The sequence below is a fragment of the Lipomyces chichibuensis genome (genome assembly GCF_038497645.1).
Source record: "Lipomyces chichibuensis strain CBS 12929 unplaced genomic scaffold V1513scaffold_12, whole genome shotgun sequence".
In the NCBI taxonomy this organism is placed as follows: Eukaryota; Fungi; Ascomycota; class Lipomycetes; order Lipomycetales; family Lipomycetaceae; genus Lipomyces; species Lipomyces chichibuensis.
Window position 1 is genome coordinate 254,411 of NW_027117464.1, and position 13,498 is coordinate 267,908.

Below are 13,498 nucleotides of genomic sequence, written 5' to 3' on the forward strand. Positions count from 1 at the left end.
TGGTTTGCTGTATTATATATTATTTATTTAGATGATAGACTGATAATCTGAATTTCGGACATATATCGAGATCTCAACAGCCAGTCTGAGACACACACTTTTTTACAATTACATGCATAATAAGCAGGTATCTTTCAATATTGTCGCGGTCGCTTCTATGGAGTTGTGCGGCTACAATTTATTCCACGGAAATGCACCTATTATTACTTATTATGGAAATCAAGTCTACAATTCATATTTTCATGCATTTCATGCATCGCGGAATAGCATGCTAGCGATTCTGTGGAAACGGAAAACCCGAAATGAAAATGAAAAATTGAAAAATAAAAGGGATTGAAAGTTTTCATTGAGGTATTTGCCCACTTTCCGTTCCGGACAATTGTGCACTTCCTTTATCGTTTTCTGAACCCCAACTAACCAAAGCTAGTTGAGCTTGGCGGTAACTTTATTAAATCTATCTTTGACTAACTAGCTTATATCTGGAAATTTTACGTCACAGCAAGTTCACGAAGGGAGAAATACTGGCTGCCCCTATTAAACCTGCTTCACGTGCCCCTCATTCCAAAAAATAATAATTCAAAATATTGCAGATTTAAGTCCCACTGAACTTATGCAGGGCTGAGTTGTAAAGGTTAACTCAAGGTTGATGCCGATCGCGATTATTAACTATTAGCAACAAACTTACATAACATGAAGTATTATTAAGTTAACAATTCGATCCGCAATAATCTCTGTAAATTCTTACCCTTCAGCATGACGAGAAAAGTGCCGCTCCTATACGAAGCCATCTTCTAGTTTGAAGAGTAGTTCACGCCTAGGGACAGAACGCTCTCCACTCGTTTACCTACTATCTTCCAATTAATCTATGTTAAAATGCTGATACTTGTTATACTTGTTTGCTTTATTGTATGAGAGCATTCGTTAATCGGATTACGGGATAGGGTTGTGTAAACTTTATTCAAATGCAAGGGTGCATCACTTTGTCTTAGATTTAGTGGCTTGAGTGACGAAGGTGACGATAAAAACATGTAAGGCGTTTTTTGTACCGCTACATATCAATGCTTGCTTAAGATTCTCGTATCAACAATCATAAACCTTTCAAGAAACATATTCTTGAGAGAGAGCCAATAGCTTCAATCCTCATGAAGGATGTCAATATTTGTATTCGAAATAAACACACACATAATATGATTTAGACAATTACCGTACCGTGCTAAATAAGGCTTGAGTCAAATTAGCTTTGGCGAAGATTTTTCGCGGCCTTGTTATGCAGCCATATCACACTTCTTACCACTACCGTCGCCGCCACTTGATAAACCATGTATGATACCATCCATGCAAGTAGTGGGCGATGGCGATATTGACTATGATAGGACATTATTCATAAATATTCATTATACACCAGCATATATCCAAGAAACCAACTCCATCCCAACCAACCTACATCACCTCCCGCGACATCCGCACTTGCCCCTCCACGGGGCCTGTCTCCGCATCATAATCAATTGACTCTTCCTCCGAAGATAACCCATCAAACATCATATCCTCTACAGTCAACTGATCCGGCGTTTTTATCTTCGTGCTTAAATACGCAGCCACAATGGCGCCCAGTCCGGATAACCTGAAAATCCATACTATACTATTATCGTCCTCCTCGCCGCGAGGTTTCGCGAGAAATTTGAAAATGATACTACTGGCCAGGGAACTAAAGACCTGTTGTCGTTGTGGTACAGTCAGTATACAGTTCTGCGTACAAGAGGATGACACACGTACGTACCTGTGGTAAAGACACAAAGACATTGTGGACACCCATAATGATACCCGCCTCGTGTTCGAAACGTTCAAAATTAGGATGACGCACGTTCTCCTTAATTCGCGCGATGTCCTCCGCGATTAACGCAAACGGTGCCCATAGCGCGTGCGCCCAAGGTATGCCGAGCACAGCAATCATGATCGTCGCCTGTCTACCCGTGTTGATGAAGAACGTCGATAACATAGCTAATGCAAAGACAACATGCGAAATCATCCATGAACGCGGCAGGGTTAGCCATTTGATCCGGAGACGTGATGGTTTGGCGAGCTCGGGGTGTGCGTAGGACGGGGCAATGATCAGGGGCAGCATTAGGTTGGCGATCAAGGATGTAAGGGAGTAGAACAGGAGTGACCAGCTCGCATACCGCGTTGCTGCTTCCCACAACTTGTCGATTTCGTCACTCGTGAGTGGCGGCGAAGAGGGGTCTCGCGCGTGAATGACTTCTTGATAATACATCTCGCCGACATACGTCGTGGTATAGAAGAGCCTGCGAATTGTCAGAGAGAACAAAGAAAGAATAGAAACAGTGTCAATTACATTGGAAAGTATCCTATCAGTCGTTAATTCCAGCATCATCCCTACATAGAAGAGGAAAACATACCTGTCCAAGCAAAGAACTCGGTATCACAGATCAATCGTACCTGCGGACTCAGTCGTGAGATTCCGCGCACAGTCTGTCTAAAGAAATCCAGTATCGACCGCCGTCTGATCGGTTGTTCTCGAAGATAGCTTCACACCAATAAATAACTACTCAGCACCACACGTACAAATACTTACACGTCAACGCGCGGATCCTTCTCCTTAATGTACTTGCATGCGAGACCTATGGAAAGGATCAACGCCAAGGATGCAATTACGGCCAGACATTTGAACTGTGTGTTTCCCAGAAACGGAAAAACCTTGGGTAAGTTCATTGTCCCGAGAATAAACCCAATTATGTTTCCAACGCCTGTCAAAACTGCTGCCCATGCATTCGCCACTTGTTGTTGGTGGATCGGTACATTGTCGACGATAAACGCTCTGGAACTGGCTTGCACTGTCGATCCCCGATCCCAGTCAGTTTGATTGACAAGGGCACTAAGGAAGAAGACTCACCGGTTCCCACAGAAAAGTCGAGAACATATACCATAATGACAGCCAAAAACTGGGTGGCACCCGTCACGGCGTCCACAAACTTGCCAAGTACTCCAGCTACTATGTCTTTTGACCAGCTCAGCACTAATAAGCTTAACGTCGTGAAAGCTGCACCACCGACCATGAACGGCCGTCGTCTTCCAAATGGCGACATGGAGGAGTCACTGAGCATTCCGACCACTGGTTGGACTAGTACGCCAGATAACGGGCCTGCGATCCAAACTAGACTCATAACTGTCTTCGACATTCCAAGGGAAAGCAAAAATGGCTAATCCAAATCAATATCAACCATATATTTCTCTAACAAATTATAAATGACGTACAGTGCCATTAGAGAACTCGGTAGACCATGATATCTGCAAACCACCGATCGCGAGCGTGAGCAAGAAGATATAAAGCGTCGATCTCGTCGGATTTCCAAAATTCTCATCAACATTGTCCTCCCCTTCAATCCGTGACCGTAGTATCTGATCGTCGATAGGATCTGCTGGCGCCGGCGACGAAACGCCAGATCCTACTGCTGACCGATGCAGCGGCGTCGATTGCTTTGTCCCGTTCTCTTCTCTCATCTCGTTGACCAAAGTCGTTCGTTCATGTTCTTCGCTTACCATTATCTATGTCTACCAAAATGTGTATTAAACACCACGTTTGTGCAAAACTAATAAACCTGTTACGCAGGTTCACTACGATTAGCGAAAAATGCAAATTCATCGATGATCGCCATGAGCGTTGTATATTGAAGACCCCACAGAAATTTTGAGTTTCATTTGTCCGCGGCGTCGCAAACGTCAAGAACGCGCCGCTGCCGGGTAACAGATTTGTGCCGTACGATTGCAAAGCCGACAGAGCATCGCACTATTAAAGAATCCGGCCGTAGGTGTATTTTAGTAACAGACATTGCGACGAGTTCACCCAGGCAGTAGCGATAAGTCGAATATTAATGAATCCTTGAATTGCACAAATAGCTGTGTTGGCCATACGTGCCAGCTCGTTTACAGTCAACTGATCCCATCTAACATACGGCTGCTCGCGACAATCAAATATGTTATCCTCAATTGCGCCGTCTTTGCTAGGCAGGTTGAGTAAGATTCCGACGTAATAGGAATTTGAAGAGAAGCTAATTATTAATAGGCACGAGAAATAATGATGCGGATTTCTCGGGTAGCCCTGACGGTTGGAAATCCGATTGATCGCAGTTGATTAAAGACGTGGTACTAACTTTATCGGCAGACGGCGAATTGAACGATCCCGGTCAAGAAGAGCTATATTCGTCATGGGCCCTATTTATATTGATCGCATTGCTAGTTGGATCCTTATGGACAAGTTATTATTTGCAAGTGCGCAAGATTCGGGCTGTGCATGAGACAGTCGCTTCTATCTTTGCCGGTATTTGCAAGCCCTATGTTTGCGTATAATTGCGCTACTGATAGGGATATAGGCATGATTGTCGGCTTGATCATTCGGGTATCTCCCGGACACTATATCCAGGATGCGGTGTCATTCAAGTCGTCGTATTTCTTTAATATGCTTCTCCCGCCTATTATCTTGAATTGCGGGTACGAGTTACATCTTGTACGTGCATTCAAATTCCAAATTTGCCGAATTTTGTTCATATCTAATTTTAAATAGGCGAATTTCTCCAGGAATATTGGCACTATCCTGACATTCGCATTCGGCGGCACATTTGTTTCAGCGGTCGTTCTAGGGTTAGTAAAAGATTAACCAAAGTTGCATGATACCCCGTTAACCCAAACGAATAGATGTATGCTCTATATTTGGGCGTTTTTGGGTCTAGAGGGTCTCAAGGTTCCATTTGTCAGCGCACTCTCAGTAGGCGCCACACTGTCGGCTACAGATCCAGTAACAATTCTGTCAATTTTTAATACTTACAAAGTCGATCCCAAACTTTATACAATTATATTTGGGGAAAGTATCCTTAACGATGCAGTCTCGATCGTCATGTTTGAGTAAGTATTTGCATTTTGATTCAGGATGTCGATAGTCGTCGCTCACAGTCACGATTTAGGACTACACAGAAATTTCACGGCGAATCAGTTGGTTTCAGCAGTTTATTCAAGGGTGTCGGACTTTTCCTAATGACTTTCACAATATCGCTTCTCATTGGGGCTATCGTCGGGGTCATGACAGCCATAATACTGCGGCATTCGCAAATTAAAAATTTCTCATCGATAGAAACATGTCTTATCATGCTCTTTGCCTATGCGTCATATTTCTTTTCAAATGGATGTCATATGTCTGGTACGTTAATTGTGGCCTTTACGATATTATGTTACTGACGGACTTCGCAGGCATCGTCTCGCTCTTGTTCTGCGGTGTAACGCTAAAACATTACGCTTTTTTCAACATGTCGAAGCGGACACAAATATCCGTCAAATACATTTTCCAGACACTAGCCCAGTTATCCGAGAACTTCATTTTCATATATCTCGGGTTGTCGCTTTTCACAGAGGTCGAGCTGGTATACAAGCCAGTCTTGATTGTAGTGACAATGGTTCGTGAAGCATCTTCTCGTACACCTGTATCGGGATCTAACAGTGGATGTAGTTCGGAATTTGCGTGTCGCGCTGGGCAGCGGTCTTTCCCCTCTCTCGCGTCATCAACTTCTTCCACCGGGCTCGTGCTCGCGCATTGGGGAACCCTTATCCTGATGAACTCCCGCAACAGTACCAAGTCATGCTCTTTTGGGCTGGTCTCCGTGGTGCAGTCGGTGTCGCACTAGCAGCTGGCCTTGAAGGCGAAGATGCAAACGCTCTACGCGCCACTATTCTCGTCGTTGTCGTACTCACTGTTATAGTGTTCGGCGGTACAACCGCTCGCATGCTGGAGATTCTCGGGATCGCGACTGGTGTTGCTACCGATGAGGACGACGATGACGTGGAGCTTTGGGCAGCGATGGTTGAACAGGCGCAAGGTCAGAATGGACAGGTTGCCTAAATTATAGATACGGGTAGGGCTCTATGTTATGAAGTTCATTGAAAATGGTTCACGATGCTGAAGGTATGGGTAATATGGTACCATGTAAATGGCATGTTTGGTTAAAGTTAGATCGTCTCTCTATAATTAATTGGCAGTAACTTTATGAAGAAAACCCGGCCGAGAGATGGACTCGAAAATAAACCTTGAATCACGTGACAATAACCCCTGAAAAATGTTTCTGAATGTCTATCACCCTAACTCGAGAGTAAAAAAGATATGGAATGTCCTTAGGCAATCAAATCACGGCGATATTCAGCAACTAAAATGGTAGAATCGGCTGCGGATATAATGAACCAGCTTCGCTTGCTAAAGGAAGCAAAGATGAAGAAAATGGCATCGAGTTCAGCGAAGGGAATGAAGCGGAAATCCAGCGAATCTGCTAGTGAAGTCATGGAGAAGTTGCGCAAGATGAAGGAAATGAAGAATTCTAAGACTGGGGTTCGCGTTAAAAATGGTGAGGAAAAATTCAGGATTATTGATCCCGAGGATGATGACGATGATGATGATGATGAAGACGCATATGATCATCATGAGGAAGGGCACGGGCACCAGGATGAGGACGATTGGAGCGTTGAAGGCGATCAAATTGGTGATGAAGATGAAGATCAAAATGATGACGAAGATGATGAGTTTATTGGCTTTGATGACGACTTTACAAAGTCGCAAGAAAGGAAGACGGCATGGGACGACGATGCCGACGGTCCTATCGTTATTCGATTTGATGGATCGAAGACAGAGAGAATGACAAAAGCTCCTACACCACGGGATCGTCGAAATTTTATGGTAAGTTAAGACTTCGATGTAGTTGATTCTAATCTCCAATGCTAACGCATGGTATAGTCACAATCGGCTCCAAAGCCGGAAAGCGTGCTCGAGAAGCAAGCTGCCAAAAATAATTCCCGGCAAAAGTCAAAAGTAGATGACGACGAAACCATGAACCTGAAGCACGACGTTGAACTGCAACGCTTAATCACTGAATCCCATATCTTGTCTGAAGCCTCACGTAAAGGCGGTGCGATATCGCTGTCAGGCGGATCGTTTGATCCCATAGGTAAAGCGCGAACAAAGACAATGGAAGCTCGAATAGACAGTTTAGCGTTACAAAGTGGCGGTAAGATGAGAGCGCTCAAAAAAGATTATTACTCTATTAATCCTCAGACACTGTTGGAATCTCAAAAGAAAAAATTCAACAAGGAGAAAATGCCTATGCGAATGAGAAAGGGAATGTTGCAGAAAAAAGCGGCACGTGAGGAGAAATACGAGAAAAAGGCTAAGGAGGCCGGCATCGTCCTGCCAAAATCCCGAAGTAGGCAGAAGAAATCCAAGGAAATGCGCGATAGAGGATTGAAAATTCAAAGTGTAGGCAGATTTACGCCGTCTGGATTAAAGCTGAGTAAGAGCGAAATTGCAAGGCATAGCAGACGTTAGATGCATGGTAATTTATTGGGATCGGTTAATTGTATTATATCTGCATTTCTTAGTGGACAAGTCATACATTCAATTATTACATTCAATTAATTTTCAGACACCTTAAATGAAGCACTGAACGACTACAAGAAAGACACAAAAAGTTCCTTTACATAACGATCATAAATGCTCACAAACGATGCTCCAGAGGTTGCCGGGCCGCCAGATCCGCTGACGCGTTACAATAGACGTATAAACATATGTCGCATATTAATATTAATAATAATATAGTCATGAAACAAAATAGGACCAATTACTTCATTCTCAAACTACTCATCGTCTTCGTGACCCTATACAGATTATTAGACTCGGTGACAATAGCGAAGATCAACGTTGGCCTTACGTGTTCAAACAAATAGTTGGCAGCAATCTCTTCGTTCTTATCGCAAGCAAAATAAGCCTGTATAACAACCTGTCTGTGAAAGCCTAAGCTGCAGAGTCGGTCAATAGCAGCCGATTCTTCTGGAGTAACCTCAATCTGATAACCTCGACCAGGTTCATCCTCAGCACCCTCGGTCAACAATCGAACGAATTCTTCGGGATTTGATTGTATGAGCTACTAGATATCAGTATTGGGTGGTCCAATAACTTTCTGAAACTTACCGCCGCAAGCTGCGGGTTGGACTGAGCAACTTGCTGAAGAATTGGTTCAAGAAACTGAGGCTGTTGACGAATAAGATCCCGCAATTGCTGGAACTGAGCACTATTCCGTAAGAAGTCCAAGTTAGCACTGGAGGCAGCTTGATCGGAGGGAGTTTGTCGCTGCTGAGTGGCTTGGGCAGCGGCTTCGAACAAATTTGCGGGAGCAGCTGGTGCAGCAGCAGGAGCGGCCGGTGTAGCGGCAGGAGCAGCTTGTGCAATGCTAGGAGCAGCAGCTGGAGGTGGAGAAGCGACGGCAGGCTGTGGGACAGATTGAGGAACCTCTCGCACCAAGTGCTCGGGAATACCCTAGGAGATATGTTAACTGATGGAAGATTCATCGACACAATAGTACCTACTGTCAATAAGTACTCTACTGCACGATCTGGATTGTTGAACGCCGCACGCATCGCCTTCTCGATTTCACTCCGTTCGTATCCCATCTCAATCATATTATCTATAGCAGCCTGACGAGCAGAACCAGTTGCTAATCTTTCAGTCAACTATATCCCTGAATACTGTACGCTGAAATTGATGCTTACAGAATGCTGAGGGGTCATTAAAACCAGATGAACCCTCTGCCGCGGAGACTGGAGTAGGTGTCGAAACTAAAGGCGTCTCAGATTGAGCCGGAGCGCCAGCAGGAGGGGCAGCGGGAGCAGAGGTCGCTGCCATTGGAGCAGCAGGAGTTGAGACGGGAGCGGGCACGGGCGTGACAGGTGTGGCAGGTGCCGCTGAAGTAGATCCTTCAGCAGCGGGCGCGCCAGTAGTCGCCTTCTTCTAACCGAGATGAACATCAATATCTAGATCTCTCCGAACTTGCAATAAAGTCGTACCTTTGAAACCATGCAGACAATAAAGTCAGTCTCTTTGATATTGTATGACTCGACTGTCCTGTCATCTACCAGAGTTTTGCCTATAAATGCCGTCAGACTCGGTAGATCATAAAAAAAAAATCGCACAAGATGCAATCACAGCTACTAACCAGAATAGATCAACATCTGTTGCGTGGCATCCCATCCTTTCTCAGCTTGAATAAGTCCTTTGACTTTAAAGATCTAAATATCACGCACATTAGTATGCTGCAAATGGATTCAATATAGCTAAGCCGCGAATTGATCCGAAGATTTAATGATATTCTGCCACATTTCTTTAACAAAGCGGCTTCACGTCTTTGCCATCTTTGAATCGTGATCTAAGCAATCAAAAGGCGATGTGTGGATAAATTTCTGCCACATAGTTTACCCAGCCAGACATACAAAAGATAGATCGATAAACTTACCGTGTCTGAAGGATCGACTTCGACGGTCCATTTCTGTCGCTTTATATCTCTAAGTGTTAACTGCATTCTTAATTATAATCTCTTATATGTTGAAAATAATTTAGATGGTAGGTTGTGTAAACCTTGACAAGTTGATGGGAGGTCAAGCTATAATCTCTGGTACGTTGAAAGTTATAGTTAGGCTGTAGGTAATCGTGGAACGCGAGAACTTGATGGTTTGGGTGAGGTGTTCCTTGGACTGCGTGGTGCGAGATCATTCAGAATGGCTGTCGAGACTCCCAACTTCTCCCCGCATTTTCTCCCCGGTTCCACCAGAAATGCATAGTAGTTTGCGAAGTTGTGTCACGATTTATTTAGATAGTGTATAGTAATGAGTTTTTTACCACAAAATTTGCTTCCGGCTGCCAATATCTGACGCGTAATCCTGCGCCAACCGCTAATGTGCTCTTACTCAACGAATGTTGTATATGTGTTTTCATATACTGATGCAGTACCATACTGTAAAGGAGAATTGATTGTATTTACGCCGACATTGAATGCTGAACTGTCGGCTGGCTTATCACTAGCTAGCCAAAAAGAAAAAGGAAGTACCACAAAGAATTGCTGATTATCTGGTTGTTTTGTGTGACTATTTTGTTATGATAGCATGAAACTTCGCAGGCTAGAGTGACAATTTACAACCGATTACTTACCGCTTTCTATTGGAAGGCGGGTCAATTTGGTTAGCAGTACGCAAACTAACTAGAACAATATCTTACGCACGTTTACAGAAATCCCCTGGGAATGTATCTGCCGAATTCAAGGCTAATATTGCGATTATAATAACTATTGGGATTAATAGAAGTCTGTCATGCGTGCACGGATTTTGCTGAGACTGCGCTACACCCACCACCGTTGTGATAGGTGTTATATTCGCAACCTCCCATGCTCTATTTTAAAACTAAATCGGGAGCGTTGTTATGCAGTGTCTATGCTATCGTAGACGGAATTGATATGGCCTTGTTTCCATCATTCCACTCATCGCATATACATAACATAGAAGTAGTGTGATATGCCGCGCTTAAGCCGTTTTGGCAAGCCACTGCCGTTGCCACTTTCAATTACCGCAATTGCAATTCACCGCAAATTGACTCGTTAGGTCATTTGGTCTATTATTTGTAAACAAGTGACCGATCTATACTAAGACAGTCTCCGTACATATTTCGGCAATAAATTCAACAGCTAGCTGAGCAAATACTTGGATTTCTTGTGAGCGTTTCTCGCCGCAAAGTCTTCTTTTTCAACACCAGCGCCTACGAGCCATGACGTACGACGACACCAGCCGCGAACCAGTCATGAAACAAGAGAAGGAAGAGCTCGTAGAAGATGAGTACAATTCGTTAAGCGGAACCGGAAGTTCTATATCATCGCCCAGCACGCACTCTGGTCCTGAGAGCGCCAATGGCACATTGGTTACGAACGTCGACAATCAGACGACAGAGTCTGATACGAAGAAACAACATACAATCACAACGACTACCGTTACGACTACGACGACTACTATCCAGAAGACCACGAGGATCAAGAAACCTGTAGGTGGCCATGCGCCTTCGCTATTCCTTGACTTGCCTGCCAAGACAGAAGAGGCGAAGAAGACGTTCGAGGAATTGACCGAGTGCACATACAGCAACAAGAGTCTCGGTGATTCAGGACAAGATGAAATTATGACGTGTGATTGCAAGGAAAACTGGGGTTCGTAACGTTTTAGTTGCTTAGTTTGTCGGGAAGTGTTGGAATGTATGCGGTGAGTCTAACTCTTGTACAATCTACAGATGGTAATGCAAACTTGGCATGCGACGAATTATCGGACTGTATCAATCGAATGACATCAATGGAATGTGTCGACGGCGAATGCAATTGTGGCGACGGCTGTCGGAATCAGCGGTTTCAGCGGCGCGAGTATGCTTCATTGGATGTGATTCAGACCGATATGAAAGGTTACGGTATTCGAGCGATGGCAAACATCGCGCAAGGCACGTTCATCTACGAATATATTGGAGAGGTTATCGACGAGATGCGATTTAGAAGACGTATGCAACAGTATGATGAAGATGGCATCAAGCACTTCTACTTCATGATGTTGCAGAAGGGCGAATTTGTCGACGCAACGCAAAAGGGCTGCCTGGCTCGGTTCTGCAATCACTCTTGCAACCCGAACTGCTACGTAGATAAGTGGGCCGTCAAGGATAAGCTTCGAATGGGTATCTTTGCGAAGCGAGATATTATTGCCGGTGAAGAAATCACTTTCGACTACAACGTCGACAGATACGGTGCCCAGGCTCAGCCATGCTACTGTGGGGAACCGAATTGTATTGGATTTATTGGTGGCAAGACCCAGACGGAAGCGGCACCTAAATTGTCCCAGGTGTTTGTTGACGCTCTTGGTATTAGCGACGACGAAGAATGGGCTACTGCAACTTCAAAACGAAAGCGCAGGATACAGGCGAACGATGATGAGGAATATGTCTCTACACTACCCACTCGACCTGTTACAGAAGAAGGCGTTTCCAAGATCATGAGCGGACTACTACAGTGCAAGGAGAAATGGCTAGCAAGCAAATTGCTCAAGCGGATTCACTCCAACGACGACCTGGGCGTTCAACGTCGTGTCATGCGAATGCATGGTTATCAGATACTTGGATCGATTTTGCGGGAATGGAAAGCGGAAGATGACATCGTCATTTTGGTACTCGAAATTCTATCAAAATGGCCAAGAATGACTCGCAACAAGATATCGAGTTCCAAAATCGAAAGCACTGTCTCTGCCTTTGCGAATGAGTGCGAAAGTGAGCGGATAAATGATTTGGCAAAAGCGTTAGTGTCTGAATGGCAAAATCTGGAGATGGCATATAGGATTCCTCGCCGAGAACGACCGATAAAAACTGACAAGGATAAAGAGAAAAAGGACGTTTCTATCACTAACTCGCCCGAACCTGATACGAAGAATTCAAAGACAGAGCCGCTATTACCGATGGGTCCACCGACAGGTCCCCGTCAACCTACCAAGGCAACGTTTCGACCGCCACAACGAGGAAGCTTTTATCGAACACTTGAACGGACTAATATGACCGGAAATGGCGTAAAGCCTTTGCCATGGGGATGGTCCAGTGCCGAGGATCCGAATGGTCGGACATATTACTACAACCGACAAGAAAATCGTACACAATGGGAGTTCCCAGAGGGAGACTTCCTTCCACCGCCCCCACCTCCTCCACCACCTGTTGCTAGCACCCCAGCGCCTGAGAAACTTGATTTGCAGAAGATTATTGACGAAGCGAACAAGAAACTTGCTGAGCGTGCCAAAGAAGATGAGTCAAAATCTGAGCAATCAGAAAGCAAGAAGGAGAGCTCGAATGGACGGAAGCACAGGTCTAGAGATGAAAAAAATAATGATGAGAAGAAACAGAGTAATGGTGACATCACTTTAGATATGAAACTTACGAAGACGGTAGGTCATGTCTCGTTTGGTCACTAATATTGTCAGCGGTCCTAATTATAATTTAGTTCGCTAAGTACGTTCCTAATGTCGTGGCACGGTACGAGAAAGAAGTTGGTCGTGATGATGTGAAGAAGTATTCCAAAGAGGTATGGGACGGACCCTTCTGTATTGCTAAAGGACAACCGCTTACATCTTGATGGTCTAGATCACGAAGATTCTCGTCGAGAAAGAGCTGCGTCCAGGTCATGTCGTCAAGAACGCGTCAGAGCTGAGCGACGATAAAAAGAAGAAAGTTAAACTATTCATTACGACATATATGGATAAATTGATTGCTAGGAGGAAAGAGAAAGCCGAGGCGAAGAAATCCGAAGTCAGTAAGCATTCAAATTAGCAATAACCATAGTCGCATCTGGGCACGAACAAGCTACGTGAATATGACGAGGCATGAAAATAGATTCACCTGTGGTGGGCACGGTAAATTATTCGCATTTTGGAGTATATAAAGTATGTATGATGTATTTAGGCACGAATGGTGAAAGGTCGATGATGTTGGACATGAACTGGTTGTGTACTATACGCTGTATATATAATGTATGTAAGTATATTTGTCTGATTACTGGCAATTTAGATAGGCACCATTTGAGAACTTTGTACAATAGATTGCAAATATGTGTCATTAATTTTCTAG

General features: G+C 44.3%; 5 protein-coding genes across 5 annotated transcripts; 3 read left to right on the forward strand and 2 right to left on the reverse strand.

Annotated features, from left to right (window-relative positions):
• Positions 1–1,044: 1,044 nt before the first annotated feature.
• Positions 1,045–3,681, reverse strand: V1513DRAFT_478866 (major facilitator superfamily domain-containing protein). Its single transcript, XM_066900285.1, has 7 exons — positions 3,271–3,681; positions 2,909–3,215; positions 2,591–2,849; positions 2,415–2,542; positions 2,351–2,363; positions 1,778–2,300; positions 1,045–1,713 (listed from the first exon to the last, which is right to left on the reverse strand). The coding sequence occupies exons 1-7, from the start codon at positions 3,556–3,558 to the stop codon at positions 1,441–1,443; spliced, it is 1,791 nt and encodes a 596-aa protein (XP_066754058.1). The 5' UTR covers positions 3,559–3,681; the 3' UTR covers positions 1,045–1,440.
• Positions 3,682–3,989: 308 nt separating this feature from the next.
• Positions 3,990–5,902, forward strand: V1513DRAFT_458178 (Cation/H+ exchanger; the record flags this gene model as incomplete). Its single annotated transcript, XM_066899676.1, has 9 exons — positions 3,990–4,029; positions 4,079–4,120; positions 4,178–4,333; positions 4,386–4,519; positions 4,577–4,653; positions 4,708–4,914; positions 4,974–5,206; positions 5,257–5,459; positions 5,513–5,902. 9 exons carry the CDS (start codon positions 3,990–3,992, stop codon positions 5,900–5,902), a joined length of 1,482 nt encoding a protein of 493 aa, XP_066754059.1.
• Positions 5,903–6,129: 227 nt separating this feature from the next.
• V1513DRAFT_43469 (uncharacterized protein) lies at positions 6,130–7,492 on the forward strand. The gene is made up of 2 exons (XM_066896492.1): positions 6,130–6,727; positions 6,785–7,492. Exons 1-2 carry the CDS (start codon positions 6,209–6,211, stop codon positions 7,370–7,372), a joined length of 1,107 nt encoding a protein of 368 aa, XP_066754060.1. The 5' UTR covers positions 6,130–6,208; the 3' UTR covers positions 7,373–7,492.
• V1513DRAFT_468773 (XPC-binding domain-containing protein) lies at positions 7,492–9,398 on the reverse strand (the record flags this gene model as incomplete). The annotated part of the gene is made up of 8 exons (XM_066900128.1): positions 7,492–7,701; positions 7,755–7,967; positions 8,015–8,359; positions 8,410–8,537; positions 8,593–8,830; positions 8,887–8,966; positions 9,036–9,108; positions 9,333–9,398. The coding sequence occupies 8 exons, from the start codon at positions 9,396–9,398 to the stop codon at positions 7,681–7,683; spliced, it is 1,164 nt and encodes a 387-aa protein (XP_066754061.1). The 3' UTR covers positions 7,492–7,680.
• An 826-nt stretch (positions 9,399–10,224) lies between these two features.
• On the forward strand, positions 10,225–13,490 carry V1513DRAFT_443387 (uncharacterized protein). Its single transcript, XM_066897798.1, has 4 exons — positions 10,225–11,063; positions 11,144–12,819; positions 12,876–12,956; positions 13,016–13,490. Exons 1-4 carry the CDS (start codon positions 10,634–10,636, stop codon positions 13,199–13,201), a joined length of 2,373 nt encoding a protein of 790 aa, XP_066754062.1. The 5' UTR covers positions 10,225–10,633; the 3' UTR covers positions 13,202–13,490.
• Positions 13,491–13,498: the final 8 nt, after the last annotated feature.